This window comes from Carettochelys insculpta, chromosome 2, assembly GCF_033958435.1.
Source record: "Carettochelys insculpta isolate YL-2023 chromosome 2, ASM3395843v1, whole genome shotgun sequence".
NCBI classification, from domain to species: Eukaryota; Metazoa; Chordata; order Testudines; family Carettochelyidae; genus Carettochelys; species Carettochelys insculpta.
The window spans coordinates 77,445,573-77,461,233 of record NC_134138.1 but is presented as its reverse complement, the minus strand read 5'-3'; the positions used below and the strand labels follow the sequence as shown (position 1 = coordinate 77,461,233).

General features: G+C 48.1%; 1 protein-coding gene across 3 annotated transcripts in view; it reads right to left on the bottom strand.

The window, feature by feature from the left end:
- Nucleotides 1-15,411, bottom strand: part of PCMTD1 (protein-L-isoaspartate (D-aspartate) O-methyltransferase domain containing 1) — a 73,880-nt gene extending 58,469 nt beyond the window's left edge. For all 3 annotated transcript variants that reach the window (XM_074987183.1, XM_074987185.1, XM_074987186.1), the window contains exon 1: nucleotides 15,245-15,411. Coding sequence is in view for 1 of the 3 variants with exons in the window: in XM_074987186.1 (XP_074843287.1) it covers nucleotides 15,245-15,254 (10 nt within the window). In the remaining 2 variants the exon portion in view is untranslated. The remainder of the gene's footprint in view (nucleotides 1-15,244) is intronic.
- Nucleotides 15,412-15,661: the final 250 nt, after the last annotated feature.

Here is a 15,661-nt window from a genome sequence, read left to right as displayed (position 1 = left end):
AGAACCTCTTCTTTGACTCCTGAGGAGTCTAGCCAGTCTCTGCAGTTGAGCTCTGCAGAGACTGATGAAGGGGAGGAACCTCTGGTTAAGTACTCATTCTGTTGCAGTACTACAGGAATGCATCTGGTGGTGTACTGCTTTTTAAAATCCAGCTACAAGAAGTAGTGAAATGATCAGTTTAAGAACTATTTCTAGCTACTTTTCATTGCCCTGTACAGCTGGACTGAGAGGCGTACTATGGACAAATTTGTTCATACACACAGATGTCCCATCAATCGTCAGCAGAGATCACTAAAACGTTTCAGACGGCAGTCAGCAATCTTCTGCTGAAGGTTTCTCGGGAAAGCTAGTTTGTTTCTTTCCTCATGTTAAGAAACTTTGCAATGCCAGTCAAAAATTAGGTCAGCAGGCATCATAGCCACACCTGCTCCTGGTCTGCAGCCACACGCATGCAGAATCTGGATCCTTGCAGACTTGATTAAACTCAGAAGGTATCAGCTGTAGTCACTTCTCTCTATGGAGAACAGTGCCAGTATGCAGTACAGTACTCCTATGGATGTGTACTAATAACCCCATGGCTACCCACCTTGTCTTGTCCCTTTCCTCCCATGACTGGGACTAACACAACACTATGAGTGCAAAGGGAAAGTGAGAAAGATGTTAGTTGGTTGGATCAACATACTGAAAGTAACACCTTTGTCTATTGTTTCTTTAGTCATTGCAGAATTTCTCTTGAACACAGGAAGAGCCTGTCACTCAGATAAGGAAACGAATCTGGAGGAGTAAGACAGACATGTTGAAGGAGGTTCTGCAGTTGGCAGGTGCTTCAGATCGTGAGCACAGAGCATGGAGAGATGCAATCAGTGAGAAATTATGGAGGGATAGTCAGGATAGGAAATGGGGCAGAACAAATGATGCTTAGGTAGTAAACAGACAGGTTGCAACCCCAGGATGAACTCATCCCCCCCAGCACACTCTTTGTTTCCTCAGATCTGCGAAGTACCCAGGCATTCTACCCAGTGGTACAACTTGCAGAATGACAGCTGAATGCACTCTCAACTCTGAGCTACTCATTGGCAAGTGTACTTGTGAATTTCCTGTTCCCTTCTCTTTAAAGGTCCTTTTCCCTGTCCATATGAAGTTCAGGTTTACCAATATGTAGTTATGATTGGATGGGTGTGGAATAAAATTGAACTTATGGACAGTGAATGAATCTAATATTTTCAACATGATGACGACTACAGTTAACATTCAGAAATGGTATCAATAGGTGTAATTTTCAGTGTTAATCAGTGTAAACACAGTAATCATTGTAAGGTTCCTACCATGGAGCAAAAATCCAAAACAGCAGCCCGGCTAAACACATCACAGCACCTAAAATTACCACGGCCCATTGTTAAAGTGCTCTTCAAAGTCTTTCTGATTCAAATAGTTCACATTGGCTCTTGGACCCCTCTTACAGCCCTACTATCTGGTCACTCAAAAGCAGAAGACAGTTGCTCCTCCTCTGATTCACGCATACTATGAAGGGCACAGCTATAACCTATAACTATAGAAACATTTTCCTCACTAGGGTCTAACTTTGTGAGGAAATAACATTAGCACCCCTTTAAGTGACCAAAAGCACATTCAGCAGCTAAGCCTGTTTAAGCGCACCTGGCTGCTCTGCAAGTGGCCAGTGTGAGACTTCATGAACCACAGGAACAACGACAGAGAGGATCTCTCAGGATCCAGAAACTGGAATTTCCATGACCCCAAAGGTAATTCCTTTGGTCTTGCAACCTTCTGTACAGACCCACATTCCTCAAGATGCATGTGTCATGCACTTTCCCTGACAAGCTTACACTGATGTCAGTGAAACAATCTTGGCGATCAAAATAGCTTTCAATACTTTAGAAAAGTAGACATTCTGTTAACATATTCCACTGCAAGGTGGTCTGGGGCAAAAATGGAGCTGTGTGCACCATCTATAGCCTCACTTAAGTCAGGGAATCCCATTGCTGCAAAACCATCCACTATTTCATGCACATTGCCCAGAGTCACAATTGTTCATACCAGGAGGTGATTAATGGTCCTGGACACTTACAGCAAAGCAACCCTCAGGGTGGATTTCTGATTTGCAAACTGATTCACAACTCATTTGTAGCAGCCTGACATTTTCAGCTTTCACACTATGATCACCACTTGCTTCTCCACAATTACAGCTGCTCCCATTTTGCTGTCCCAGTGCCTGAGGGTTGACGTGAGCTCTGCACACAGTTTTAGGAAGGTGACTTTGTGCATTCAGAAGTTCTGCAGTCAGTGCTTATTATTCCATACCTGTATAATGATGCAATCACACTACTCAGTGCTATGAGCCCAGAGCCAATGGTCCATTGCGTGTAGCTGCTTCACGAATACCAGCAGCAATCTTGAATTGTTTCTATACATGTCATATAGCAAAGCAGACAGGGCATCATCAAAGTGGCAGGATTTGAGCAACGTTGCAGGATCAGGTATGTTGCGGCTTTTGAGGAGTGTTATGAATGAACACATCTACACTAGCCCGCTCAAAGTAGCGGGCACAACTCTGAAGTAGGGCTCATTGCCTCTACACATGCTACTCTGAAGTTCAACTCGACGGTAGGTGCGGAGACATCGAAAACTGACAAGTGTAGACACTCCATATGCTGCTACGTTGAAATAGCAGCGTCTGCCATGGTGGCAATCAGCTGGGACATGAAGACGTACTGTCCAGCCCCTGCAGGGCTCTGTGGTCTGTACGTACAGTGGCTCTTAAAGCCCCACAGACCCAGAAACCCCATTGTAGGAAGCTGAGAGCGTGCAGGCAGCAGTCATCACACTTGCTGTCCCTGCATGCTCCAGCCAGACCCCCTTCAACCGACAGCAAGGGATTGTGACCAGCCAGCCACCCAAGTGTCCCCAGGGCTCCCCCTCCAAGCCACCACAGGGCTGCCAAGCCTCCATCCAGGGGGCATGAAATGAAGCCCCTCCTGGACCAAGGCTGAGCCTGGGACCTGCTGGGGCTCTGGGGCAAGGAAGAGATGCTCCACGTAATGGGGAGGAAGCAGCAGAACACAGCTGCCTTTGCCCCACTGGCCAAGGGCCTGACCACCCAGGGTCATCCTGCCCGCACTCCAGACCACGTCCACAGCAAAGTCAAAGAGCTGCAGCAAGGCTACAGCCAGGCTTGGGACTCAGCCAGCCACTTGGGGGCCACCCCCACTGCTTGCCCTTATTACCTGGAGTCCAGGGCCATCCTGGGCCCCCGGGACACCTCCCACCCCACCCAGTCGTCCTCGACACCGCAGCTGAGAAGCCCTGGCCGGTTGCAGAGCAGGAACCAGGTCTGGAGGCCAGCCCTGCCACACCAGGGCCACAGCCAGCGCTGGACACCAAGGCAGAGTCGTCCAGTAAGGAGGAGGAGCTAGTGATGGACCTCCCCTCCCGCACCTGAAGCTGGGCATCTGCCCAACGGGCTTCCCCCAGTGGTAGCAATAGGCCCTCAGGTATGTACCCCACAGGGCACACCCCCCCGAGGCAAGGGGTGAGGGCACCATGCATGGGGAAAGCCCCCCCACAAACCCCAACAGACCATGGCCCTGGGACAGCAGCACAGCCATCAGTGCCCATCAGTGCCCTGCACCTGGGGGGGGGGGGGTGCAGACCACACAAAGGGGCCACCCATAGGTGCCACCATACCCACAAATGGGGGGACAGCGACCCAATGCCCATGGGGAGGATGGGGGGTATGGGCCACGGGGCAGGGCTCGGTACTCATGGCCATCTCTCTTCCCTCATTTCCGCAGCCACACCATCTGAGGGCCAAGAGAACATGGCACCGTCCGTGGTCCTGGACAACCCCCAGAGGCATCGGACAGCAGCCACCAGGAGGAACCACTTGTGCTAGGATGGACCCACTTTATCTGGAGCCAGAGGCAAACGGCTGGGGACCCGCTTGTGGCCGCCTCCCTCTGACGCCAGGTCACATTCATGGAGTGGCACCTCTGCTTTGAGGAGGGGGAGACCACCTAATGCCGGAAGGCCTGGAGGGTGTTCATAAGCACCTTTGACAACCTGTTGGCCTCATACCAGGTGCTGGTGGCCCGGCTACCCGACCCCGCTGCCCCCTCACTGTGGGTCCCACCTGACAGCCTTCCCCCCACTCCCCCCGCAAGGCGGCTGCTGGGCCTGCACACCGGCCCGAGGCCAAGACCCCGGTTTACTTGCTCGCACTCCCTGCCCCCACCCAGCCTTGCTGGGGAGCCCAGACAACAGGGTGGCATGGGAGCCGGAGCTGGCAGGGGGTGCACCCCTCTATTCCCGCCCCAGAGCGATGGGCCAATGGCCAGGCTATACAAGTGCCCCGCCCCAAGATAAAAATTGACACCTCCCCAATAAATAGCTGAACCCCAGGTAAATAGTTTTCTTCAACATTGTTCATTAAACATAAGTTTTATTCAAAGGTGCTCATGTTTTCAATATATATATAGTTTCAGCTTCCCAAAACTCTGTGTGCTCACTGGGGGTGGAGTATGCGGGAGGCCCACAAGTGGTGGACGAGGCGGCGCTCACTGGGGCCCCGTTCAAAGTACAGCTGCAGGGCCTCCTGGATGCAGATCCCATCCTGGTGGGCTTGGAGGCCAGGGGCAGTGGCTGGGTGGAGGTAGCCTGTGCTGGCCTCAACCACCCACCCCAAGGCCTCCCCCTTACTCTCCACAATGTTGTGGAGCGTGCAGCAGGCACTCACGACCTGGGGGATGTTGAGGACACCAAGCTCCAAGCGCACAAGGAGGCGGCAGCACCACCACCCCGTCACGCAGCCAAAAGTGCACTCAACCACCTGACAGACGTGGCTGAGCTGTCCACTGAACTGCTCCTGGCTGGCGGTAAGGTGGCTCATGTATGGCTGCATGAGCCAGGGCTACAGTGGATAGACGGTGTTGGCCACTAGGCAGAGGGGCACTGTGGTGTCCCCCAGCAGGATCTCCTGCTGGGGGATGTAAGTCCCCACCTCCAGCAGGAGGCACAGGCCTGAGTTGTGGAAGACCCATGCTTCGTGGGTGCAGCCAGGCCAGCCCACATTTGTGTCCTGGAACCAGCCCCAGCTGTCCACCATGGCCTGCAGGACCACCAAATGGCATTCCTTTCAGGTTATGTACTGTTTCCTGCTGTGCTCTGGGGCAGGGACGGGGATGTGGGTCCCATCGAGGGCCCCGAAGCAATTCGGAAACCCCTGTCTGGCAAAGCCTGCGATGGCCACGTCCAGCTCCCTGGTGTGGACAACCCTCTGCAGAAGCAGAGCATTCAGAGAGTGAACCACCTGGGGGAAGGGGACATAGGCACCCATGAGGGTGTGTGGGGTGTGCCTGGCCACCTACCCCCTGGTGCATGCCCAGGCCTCTTTACCTCCATGATGACAGCCACAACTGTGGCCTTGCCCATGCTGAATTGGTGTCCCACGGAGCAGTAGCTGTCTGGAGTGTCCAGCTTCCATATAGCAATCACAACCCTCTTCTTAACAGGGAAGGCGTGCCACATCCAGGAGTCCTGCTGTCTCAGGACGGGGGGTCAGCCACTGGCAGACCTCCGAGAATGTCTGCCGCCTCATCCAGAAGTTCCAGAGCCACCAGTTGTCATCCCACTCCCCCATGATGAGTTGCTCCTACCACTCAGAGCTGGTGAGGTAGCTCCAGAGCCAGCAAGGCAACCGGGGGTTGGGGGGGAACAGAAGGTCCTCATGGTCTGGGTCATCCCCTTCTGTCCCTAGGGAGGACTCTCCTGCCAACAGCTGCTGGGCAGCCACCCATGCTGTGGCTAGCAGGGCGCCCACTCCATTGGTGGCGGCCAGCAGGACATCAAGCTGCTGCTGCTCTTTGTCCATTCTTGAGGGCACTTTGTCTGTGGGGCTTGTGACAACTCCACAGGCCTCGTGCTGTGCAAGCTGAGTATGTTTGAGAGGGGTCATTTAAAGGAGCAGCTTGTTGCAGCCCCAGGAGAGCTTGTCCGCCCTGCAACCCCATCCACAGCCTTTCCTGGCCCCTTATTTTGAAATGGGACACATGTGTGGATACTCACTTTCCGCATCTGGGGCAGCCCCTTTCGACATGCTGCATCGCTCTTTCGACACTGCACATCAACAGCACCAGCACATGTGTAGATGCTATGCATTGAAGTAGCATCTTTTGAAGTCTCTATTTCGAAAGATGCTACTTTGAAGTAGCGCTCTAATGTAGACATAGACAAAATAATGGAAAGCAGTGTAGGATCCACATTTTTTGACAGAGATGGCAGACAGGCAGTTTACGTAGGCTAGCGAAAAGAAGCACAGTGTACTAGGAAGCCCATGGAATGAAAAAACAAAGCTGTGTGACGGGCAGTGTACTTGCCCTCACAAAGCATTGACAACCCTTTCAAGAATATCCTTCAACAGATGGTGGTCAGTTCCACGTGGGATTGTCACTGCTCTCCATGTCTGTGCAAGAGCTGCTAATGTGGGTGTACTCTGCCCACACAGAAGCACAGTGTGGACATGTACCAGCTGTTTGACTAGAGTGGTCAATGTAAGCCACTATAATTCACATCCACTTAATTTTGTAGGGTAGCCTAAAGAAGACAAACGTACTCGGTCAGGATGTTGCTGAATCCCCATCAATCAGCACGGACAACTATACGTAAGAGATCGTCCACGAGTTCGTTTACCTCGGGTCCACCATCACTGACACCTTGTCGTTGGACACTGAGCTAAATAGGAGGATTGGAAAAGCAGCCACAACTCTGTCCAGACTCAGCGAGAGAGTGTGGAACAACAACAAGCTGTACACTCACACCAAAATGCAAGTCTACAGAGCCTGCATCCTCAGCACCCTCCTTTATGGCAGCGAGACTTGGACCCTGTATGCCCGCCAGGAAAAGAGGCTGAACGTCTTCCACTTGTGCTGCCTCAGGCGCATCCTTGGAATATCATGGAAGGACAGAGTGACCAACACCGCCGTCCTCGAGCAAGCTGGAATCCCAACCATGCACACCCTCCTCAGGCAGCGTCGACTCCGCTGGCTTGGCCACGTCCACAGGATGAATGATGGAAGGATTCCAAAAGACATCCTGTACGGTGAGCTAGCCTCTGGCAAAAGACCTCCCGGACGCCCCCAGTTGCGTTACAAAGATGTCTGCAAGTGAGACCTCAGAGAGGTAGACATCGAGCTGGACAACTGGGAAGAACTAGCAGATGACCGCAGCAGATGGAGGCAGGGGTTACACAAGGGCCTTCAGAAGGGCGAGATGAAGATCAGACAGCTAGCAGAGGAGAAGCGAGCGCACAGAAAGCACAATAAGGACCTGCCAGACACCCACTACATCTGCAAGAGATGCAGCAAGGACTGTCACTCTCGTGTGAGTCTTCATAGTCATAATAGACACTGTAAATGAAGTCCTCAATTGAAACTTTAAAGGGCGCGATCCATAGTCTATGCAGACTGAAGGATGCCTACTACTAGTATGCTCCAAGAACGGATGGTAAGTGGTCCCTTTAGAACACTCTTAAGGACTATACTACTAAAGATTTTTGCAGTTATGATAGCACATTGTTTACCAAATGTTGTATTACATACTGTCCTTAAAGTTTCATAATGACTATGCTCACATCTGGACCAATCATTAATTCAGATTCACACATTATAAAGAGAAATTACCATTTAAGTCATCTTAACCATTCTCTTACGTATGTCAGATTTTGTGTACTACATGTGCTCCAGGGTGCTGCTTATTACCAACTTCCTGGCTATTCACCCTCGCAAGATTTTTTAAGATGGCTTTATAAGCCATTAGATTAATGAGGTCTGACCATTGCTGATGCCAACTACAGCTATTCATTAAAAGTAGCATTAGGAAATAGGCATTCTTTCACTGAACATCGTATTTATATAAATTGTTTATTCATGAGTTTAATGAAAATAGGTGTTTTAAAATTATGCAAAGTGTAACAGTTATAGACAGAATAAATGAAATCAAAGCATCTTTAAGATTAAGATGGTATTTGAAAAGACAAAGTCATGCAGAAAAATCTTTTTGACACGAAGCCAGCTGCTCTCTTGGGACATTTGATCAAAGTCAAAAATGTTGCAACTAGGGAGGTAGATGAATGTTCTTACACTGTTATTTCCAGATATTTGGTTCCTGTATATTTTTACAAATGGCATCTAAAATACGAAAACCAAAGATTTATTGCCCAAAACTGTAAATCAACTTGCTCAGAAAATTTGCCAGCTCAACACAGGTTGTGAGCATCTGGACAATCCAAATAGATCAACTCTTTTCCTATACTATTCAACAGCAGATTTCTCTGCTGCCGTCTGTTGTCACTCATCTAACATGAGCCTCATCTCACACAAAGCTACGCATATAGTTACTAGGACTTTACATGCAAACTCCACTTCCATGACTGCTAATACTTAGTATCTTAGCACCACCCCATATTTGCTATGAAGGAGGCTCTAACATGCTCGTGACCGTGACCTGTGAGAATAGTCACTTGCTTGTATACATAGACCTCTTTGACCAGCCTCCAGCTTGCCTGTCTTTTAAACACACTTTTTGGTCACTTATGCAACCACAGGACATGACGGTGGAATCTGCTTGGTTCAACAAGTTGTCAACAATGGTCAATCACACTCTCTGCACCACTGAACTATCTGCTTACTAGGTTTTGACACAGAGCTGAACAGTGCATAGACTAACAAATAACACAAAAGGACCCTTTCAGATCAACAGGACTACTTGTGTGCTTAAAGTTAAGAATGTGCTTAAGTGCTTTTGTTGAGTGGAGACTTATTTACTGAGGATGGGACAAACATTTACAAGTGAGGACTCAATCTACTGAACCAGCAGATAAAAAAAGAACCCCTTGGGTGGGAGAAATTATTTTCACTGTATGTTTGCGACACCCAGTTGAACCTGTAGTACAACTGTGACATTTTCTGAAGTTAGTGTGCGTCTACACTTGCATTCCTCTTTCGAAAAAGGTATGCAAATGAGGTAAATCAAAAATGCCAATGATGTATGAATTTGCATATTTGGCACCTCATTGGCATATTCTTACTTCAAAAGAGCTTCTTTCAAAAGAAGAAAGCCAGTGTAGATGCTGCTCTTTTGAAAGTGAACCCCATCTTCGAAAAAATCCTTCTTGCCACTAAATAAAGGGAAGAAGGATTCTTTCAAAGATGGTTTTACCTTCGAAAGAGCAGCGCCTACACTGGCTTTCTTCTTTTGAATAAGAATATGCAAATGTGATGTCAAATATGCAAATGCATACCTCATTTGCATGTCTTTCGAAAGAGGAATGCAAGTGTAGACACACCCTTACCCTACGTATACACGTGCACCTTCCTTTCAAAAGGGGTATGTTAATGAGCAGGTTCAAAAGATGCTAATGATGCTCTGCAAGGAATATGCAGTGCCTCTTAGCATAATGGCGGCCACGGCAATTAGAAAGCGCGGCTTTTCAAATCGCACACCACCCGTGGAAACGGGACCTTCCGAAAGGACCCCCCCCAGTTTTTGAAAGCCCTCCTTCCTATCTGGTGATTGGAAGAAGGGCTTTTGAAAACTGGGGGGTCCTTTCGGAAGATCCCATCTCCATGGGTGGCGCGCAATTCGAAAAGCTGGACTTTTGAATCACCGCGACTGTCATTATGCTTATGAGGTTCTGCATATTCATTGTAGTGCCTCATTAGCATCTTTGAAACCCACTCATTAACATGCCCCTTTCAAAAGGAAGGGGCACATGTAGACCCAGCCTCAGTGTTTGGAGATATTTCAACATTGTCAGATGTAGGTAACTACCAGCATCTCAGGATTAAAGTGAGGAGTTAAAATTTAAGCAATTTTATGATAAAAATGGTTTATAAAAGTACACTTTTTTCAGTTAGCCCTATTAGTTTTTAGTTTCTTGTGTACATCAGTGAAAATTTGGAACTCTTCACTGAGGAAACATCTTTGGTTATTTTTTGGTTTTTGTTTTATTTTTATTTGCAGGCCAAGGTCTTATAGTCAAAAGAAAAAAAAACTGAGTTCAGTATCTGCCACTTGTACAGAAAGTTTACAAAGTATATATGATTTAATGACAGATTTTCTAAAGGGCATGAAATGCTTTTAATGAGATTTGGGCATCTAACTCTGTTAGGTCTCTGGAAATTGCCCCTGAAGTTACCAATGCAAGTATTAATTTTAACTGAATATAACTGATTAAGCATATTTTTCCCTAGATACTGTTACATGCAGTAATAGTTCACTATTAGAAAGTCTCCAACAAGTTCTAGCTCTGTAATTAAGGCTTCATCTACACTAGCCCCGTACTTCAAAGGGGGCATGGTAAATCAGCCTGATCAGAGAATACTAATGAAGTCTTGTGGTGAATATGCAGCACTTCATTAGGCTAGTTCTCCCCATGGCAAAGTTGAAGGCGCAAACTTTGAAGTGCCAGCATGCCGTTTAGTCGCAGGCACTTTGAAGTACCTGTGCAACTTCAAAGTGCCCTTACTCCACAAAATTTTGGGAACTAAGGCACTTCAAAGTTGCATGTGTATCTCAAAGTGCCCATGACTATACAGCATGCTGGCATTTTGAAGTTTGACACTTTGAAGTTGCTGTGGGGGAGAATTAGCCTAATAAAGTGTTGCTTATGCACTGCAGCACTTCATTGGTAATCTTCCAGCAGCCTGATTGCCATGCCCCCTTTGAAGAATGGAGTAAGCGAAGACATATCCTAAAAGTGACTAATACAAGAACTTGTCAAGATGTGTTTCACAGCCACACTCTTCTCCCTTGTGAACTAAAAGGCAAAGCAAATGAACTAGAAGACTAACTCTATTCATAAGCAACAACCCCTCACAGGAATAAAATAATAAGTAGATTTTTCAAGAACACTAATAGATACAAAGACAGAAAGAATGTTTGAGCTTTAATCTCATAATCCATTTAAACATGTAGGCTGTGCCTACACTAGAGAGTTTTGCTGACTAACTCAGGGAGCATCTACATACAAAGCATTCTGTCCACAGAGTTTTGAAAGAACTCTGCATTTGTCTCGACAGTGTTATGCCTCAAAATTTGAGGCATAACACTTCTGTCGACAGACAAGGCTTCCAGTTCACCAGGCAGCCGTTTGCAGAGCTTCCGGTCAGTCATTCTGTTGACAGAGGGCAGGGGAGTCTGGCTGCTGTCTGTCAACAGAGTGGACTGCTCTCTCTGTCTGCTTCTGTGTGTAGATGCACTCTGTTGACAGAGTTTCTGTCAACACAACTCTGACGACAGATGTTACTGTCAACAGATGCTTCTAGTGTAGACGTAGCCTGAGATTTAGAAGAACCACAGAGACTACCCTAACATGACATTTTGGTTCTCTTAAACATGCAAACAGATATTTGTGGTTTTAGTATCAAATCAGGTCTTCTACCCTGAGCTCTTTTACCTTTCTTGTGCAATACAGTACTTGAAATAGGATACAGATAACTTCAATTTCCTTCTTGAAGAGATTCTCTGAGATGAAAACTACATCCAGTATTTTGTGATATAGGCCAACTGGAGCAACAAATTTCTTCCTATCAAAAGGTCACCTCCTTATTCTAGAACTCCACCCAGTTGTACACAGAAATGAAGCCTGAGTTTCCATGGTGAAATGTGATGTCACCTCTAGACTATTTTAGGGCTGTAGAGACTTGTTTTTATTAAAAGCTGCTTTGGAAAAGGAAAAAAAAACTTCAAAGGCTACTGTCTGAACACACAATTTTGCATAATGTGTAGTCTGTGTTAATCTTCAAAGGTTTGACATAATTCCTTGGTCTGTAATTTGCATACACATTGCAGTCACAATGTATAAATGATACACATTTTCTCGAGACTGCTTCCAAATTTATCTCTTGGAAGCATGAAAACCCCAAAATAAAATTTCTCTCTATTTTTAAAGTCTGTTTGATCTACACTTTAGCAACTTAATAATCAAGCTCTCTTTTTAACAACCCCATCCATGGCCCTGAGATTTTTATATAATTAAAAGATCTTTTTACCCTAGGAGCAGGGGTCAGCAACCAAAATAGCAAGAAGAGCCATTTTTAACAATTTGGTTAAAAACTCCATAATGCAAGAGCCAAAATGCATGCGAATACAAGATGGTCCTTAGCAAATAACATCAAATCGTACTTTTTGTACCCTATTTTAAGAACAGCACGCACACAATGATTTGTAATGTTTACTGAAGGATGTTCACAAACTTTTTATATATTCTATTTCCTCACTTTCCAAGGCTGTTAAGTACCACTGTCTTCCTGACTTTCACTTCCGAACCTTCGTTCTCTCTGGAGGATGCTAGGGGAAATTAACCAATATTCTGAGATCACATATTGTTTAATATTTAATTATGAGTTGTTCATTGCTCGGCTTTTAGACATTCACTGTTTACCAAAAATAACGAGGAGAGTTTTTTTTTTGTTTTGTTTTTTTTTTTAATAAAAACTTTGCAATTATAGCATTGGGAACCACAAAGAAGTCCTTAAAGAGATGCACGTGGCTCCAGAGCCACAGGTTGCAGATCCCTGCTCTAAAATGATCTTGGGTGAGTGAAGGGAGGCAAATATTCATTGGATTGTCAGAACAAAGAAATAGTAACTTCATTACAAACATAGCCTGTGAAGACTGTCAAGGAATACCAGGCCAAGAAAAGAGCTCCCCTTGAGCTTATTGAGCCTACAATGGCAACATGTCTGTCTGGCAGAAGGAATTTGGCACTGTGCACTAATTCTGTCCTCCCAGTATGCTTAATGCTACATTTTAAATTGGTTACCAAGTGAGAACCTCCCTCTTGACCCACGTCCTTGGGAACTACAACCATCAATGCTAAGCCTACAGAGAAATCTAGGCCTTCAGGACAAACTTTTACTGTATGATGGAGCAAGTACATGGTGTTTCTTTAACCTTATCAGGTAATCTGAGTTCCACTGACACAGTACAGTGGCTAGGATACAGTATGAACACAAGCCTTGAAGAAAGAGTCTCTCTCCAACCATTCATCATCCGCTCATCATTGTAATATCCGAGCACCTAATTTAACTACCATATATAAGGTACGTTTACAGGAGAAGAGGGGAACAACTCCTGCCTCCTTAAAAGAAAAAGCACCATGAAGAGATTACAAAAAGGGAGGACAAAAGAAAAAAAGAGTCAGATGAAGATTACAGGATATATCAGAAAATATTTCCCTTCCATACCCACACATTTATTGTCCCATCTTAGGGAACCTAATAAGTCCCAAGAGGCACTGAGAGGAAGGTGGACAAGAGGCACTGCAGGAGGGCTTGAGAAATTGAGGTTCAATTTCTAAAGTTTCCATAAGACTTCCTGTGTGGTTTTGTGTAATGCATGTTAGTCTCTGTGCCTCAAAGGAGGTTGATACTTCTCCTCTCCTATCCTGTTCAGGGTGTAAGCTCCTCAGAGTAAGGGCTGTCTCTTACTGCAACAGACTGAAACTTCAAAAATGGAAGTTGTTCTAACTCTGAAATGTTCCATAACTCTGAAAATTCATTACAAATTTCAGCCATAAGGATAGGGGTTCATGGCTCTGGGAGGGAGCAGCTAGAGGCTTCTTACCCTGGGAGTACCAAGGGTCCTGACTAAGATGAAGAAAGGGCCTCAGAGCTTCAGCCCTGCAGTTACACTCCCAACTTCAGATTCATGACAGGGGCCAGCGCTTCAGCCCCACAGCTCTGCTTTTAACTTCTGGTCTGTGAGAGAGTCAGGGCTCAGGATTCCTCACTACTTTGTTCTTAGTTACAACAGGACTCCAGGTTTTAGCCACAAGGGGAGTACAAGCACTTACCTTATAGCTAAAGCCTCAAGAGCTGGCACTTCATAAGGCTGAAATAGGGAATGAAGCTGTGGGGCTGAAGACAAGAATGGAACTAATGGGCTGAAGCTACAAGCCCCAGCATTCCCTTGCAGGCTAGAGTCCAGTGAAGTATGCCAAGCTCCAAGTATTATACTAACCAGACTGCACATGCACAGTGTCCCCAGCCAGATGAACAATACTCCAACCCAGGACTACAGGATGAAGAGGAACTTTCCCATACTGGCTACTCAGAGTTGTTACTATTTTTTATACCTCCTAGATTAAAGTTTAAGCATAAGTTTGCCTACCTATGGTACCATCTCACTCTCATTTCTCAGCAGGAACACCTAACCAGTGAAAACAGTAACTGTAAGGTACTAGCAAAGAGACACACTCAGCAGAAACAGAGAGCAGTGATTCCATCTCTCCTCTCACTTGAGCTCTAAATACATGTTTTCTCCTTTGCTTTCCTCCTTGGTAGCTAGACTATATCAGAACTACAGATCACATCCTCTGCCACGCTGATAGGAAGAGGGGGCTACAGAGCCTAGGCCTAAGCTGCTGGTTGCGTATCAAATAAATGCCAAGTGAATCCTCCCACCAGCAGCCGCTTCCTCATCTCCAACTTCACCCTCAGCTACTGACAGCTCCAGCGAGGGGGAAAAAATAAAACAACCGCCCCCCAAAAAACAAGTACCCCCACAGGAGAGAGCAGGAGCTACAGGCAGAACCTGAACCACGGCGAAATCCCCCTCCCACCTGAAAAGGCGACCAAGGAAACACGCAAGGTGGCTGTTTGGAAGTCAGTTCCTGCTCCTCCCCCTACGCTACTGTGAACCAAAGCAGAGCCACAGCAGCGTAAACAGACGCAAGGCGGTTTGTCGCGAAGTCGGGCCGAGATCGGGAGCACATACCTATAAACTGCCGCCGCCGCCGCCGCCGCCGCCAGCCCCTGCACTAATTACAAGCGCGGGGCAGGGGTCCCGTCCACGCTCAGTTCCTCTCTCTGGCGGCGGGTTGGGGAGGGGGGCAAGCGGCAACAGAGACCAACCTTTCACCCCTCACTCGGGGCTGGCCGGCCGGGCTGCGGGCTTCACGCCCCCTCGCCTCTCCTCGGCGCCGAACGGACGCGCGGGGCGGGGGGGCGGCGAGCCCGCAGTACGAGACAGCCAGCGCGGCCGCAGCGCGGCAGAGGCCGGAAGGGGCCGTGGCTCGGGGCCGAGCTCGCAGCGGGGGGCGCCGGCGCTGCTGTTGGGGTCAGGGACCATCCCGCGGCGTCCGGCCCTCTCAGGTCCAATCCATTACCCCCACCCCGGGGCATGCGACGCCTCGCAGCCCGGCGGCTGCACCCGGCCCGCGGGCACTCACCACGCGTCATGCAGGGCCCCAGCCGGGTAGGGTGGCAGGGGCCAGGCCTAGGGGGGAGGGGCAGCTCCGCAGCAGGACCTGCGCTGCCTCCACACGCTTTCGCTCTCCGCGGCTTGTGCTGCTGTGAGAGAGGCTGCAGGGGGAGGACTTCGGCCAGCTGAGAGCATGTAAACACTAGGGTCACGTGGCCCGTGCGCAGGTCTCAGCACCACGTGATGCGGCGGTGGGCTCCGCCCTTGGACCCACTGAACCAATCAAGAGCTGGAGTGTTGTTGTCGTCACCCGTTGCCTAGGGGCGTGTAGACGCCTGCCATTCGCCAGCTGCCCATACAACCCCAGCTCCCGTGTCTCTTCAAGGTACGGGAAGTGGCTGGGTCAGCTCGCAAAGTCCCAGAGCCCTAGGGGGTCCCGCCGGGG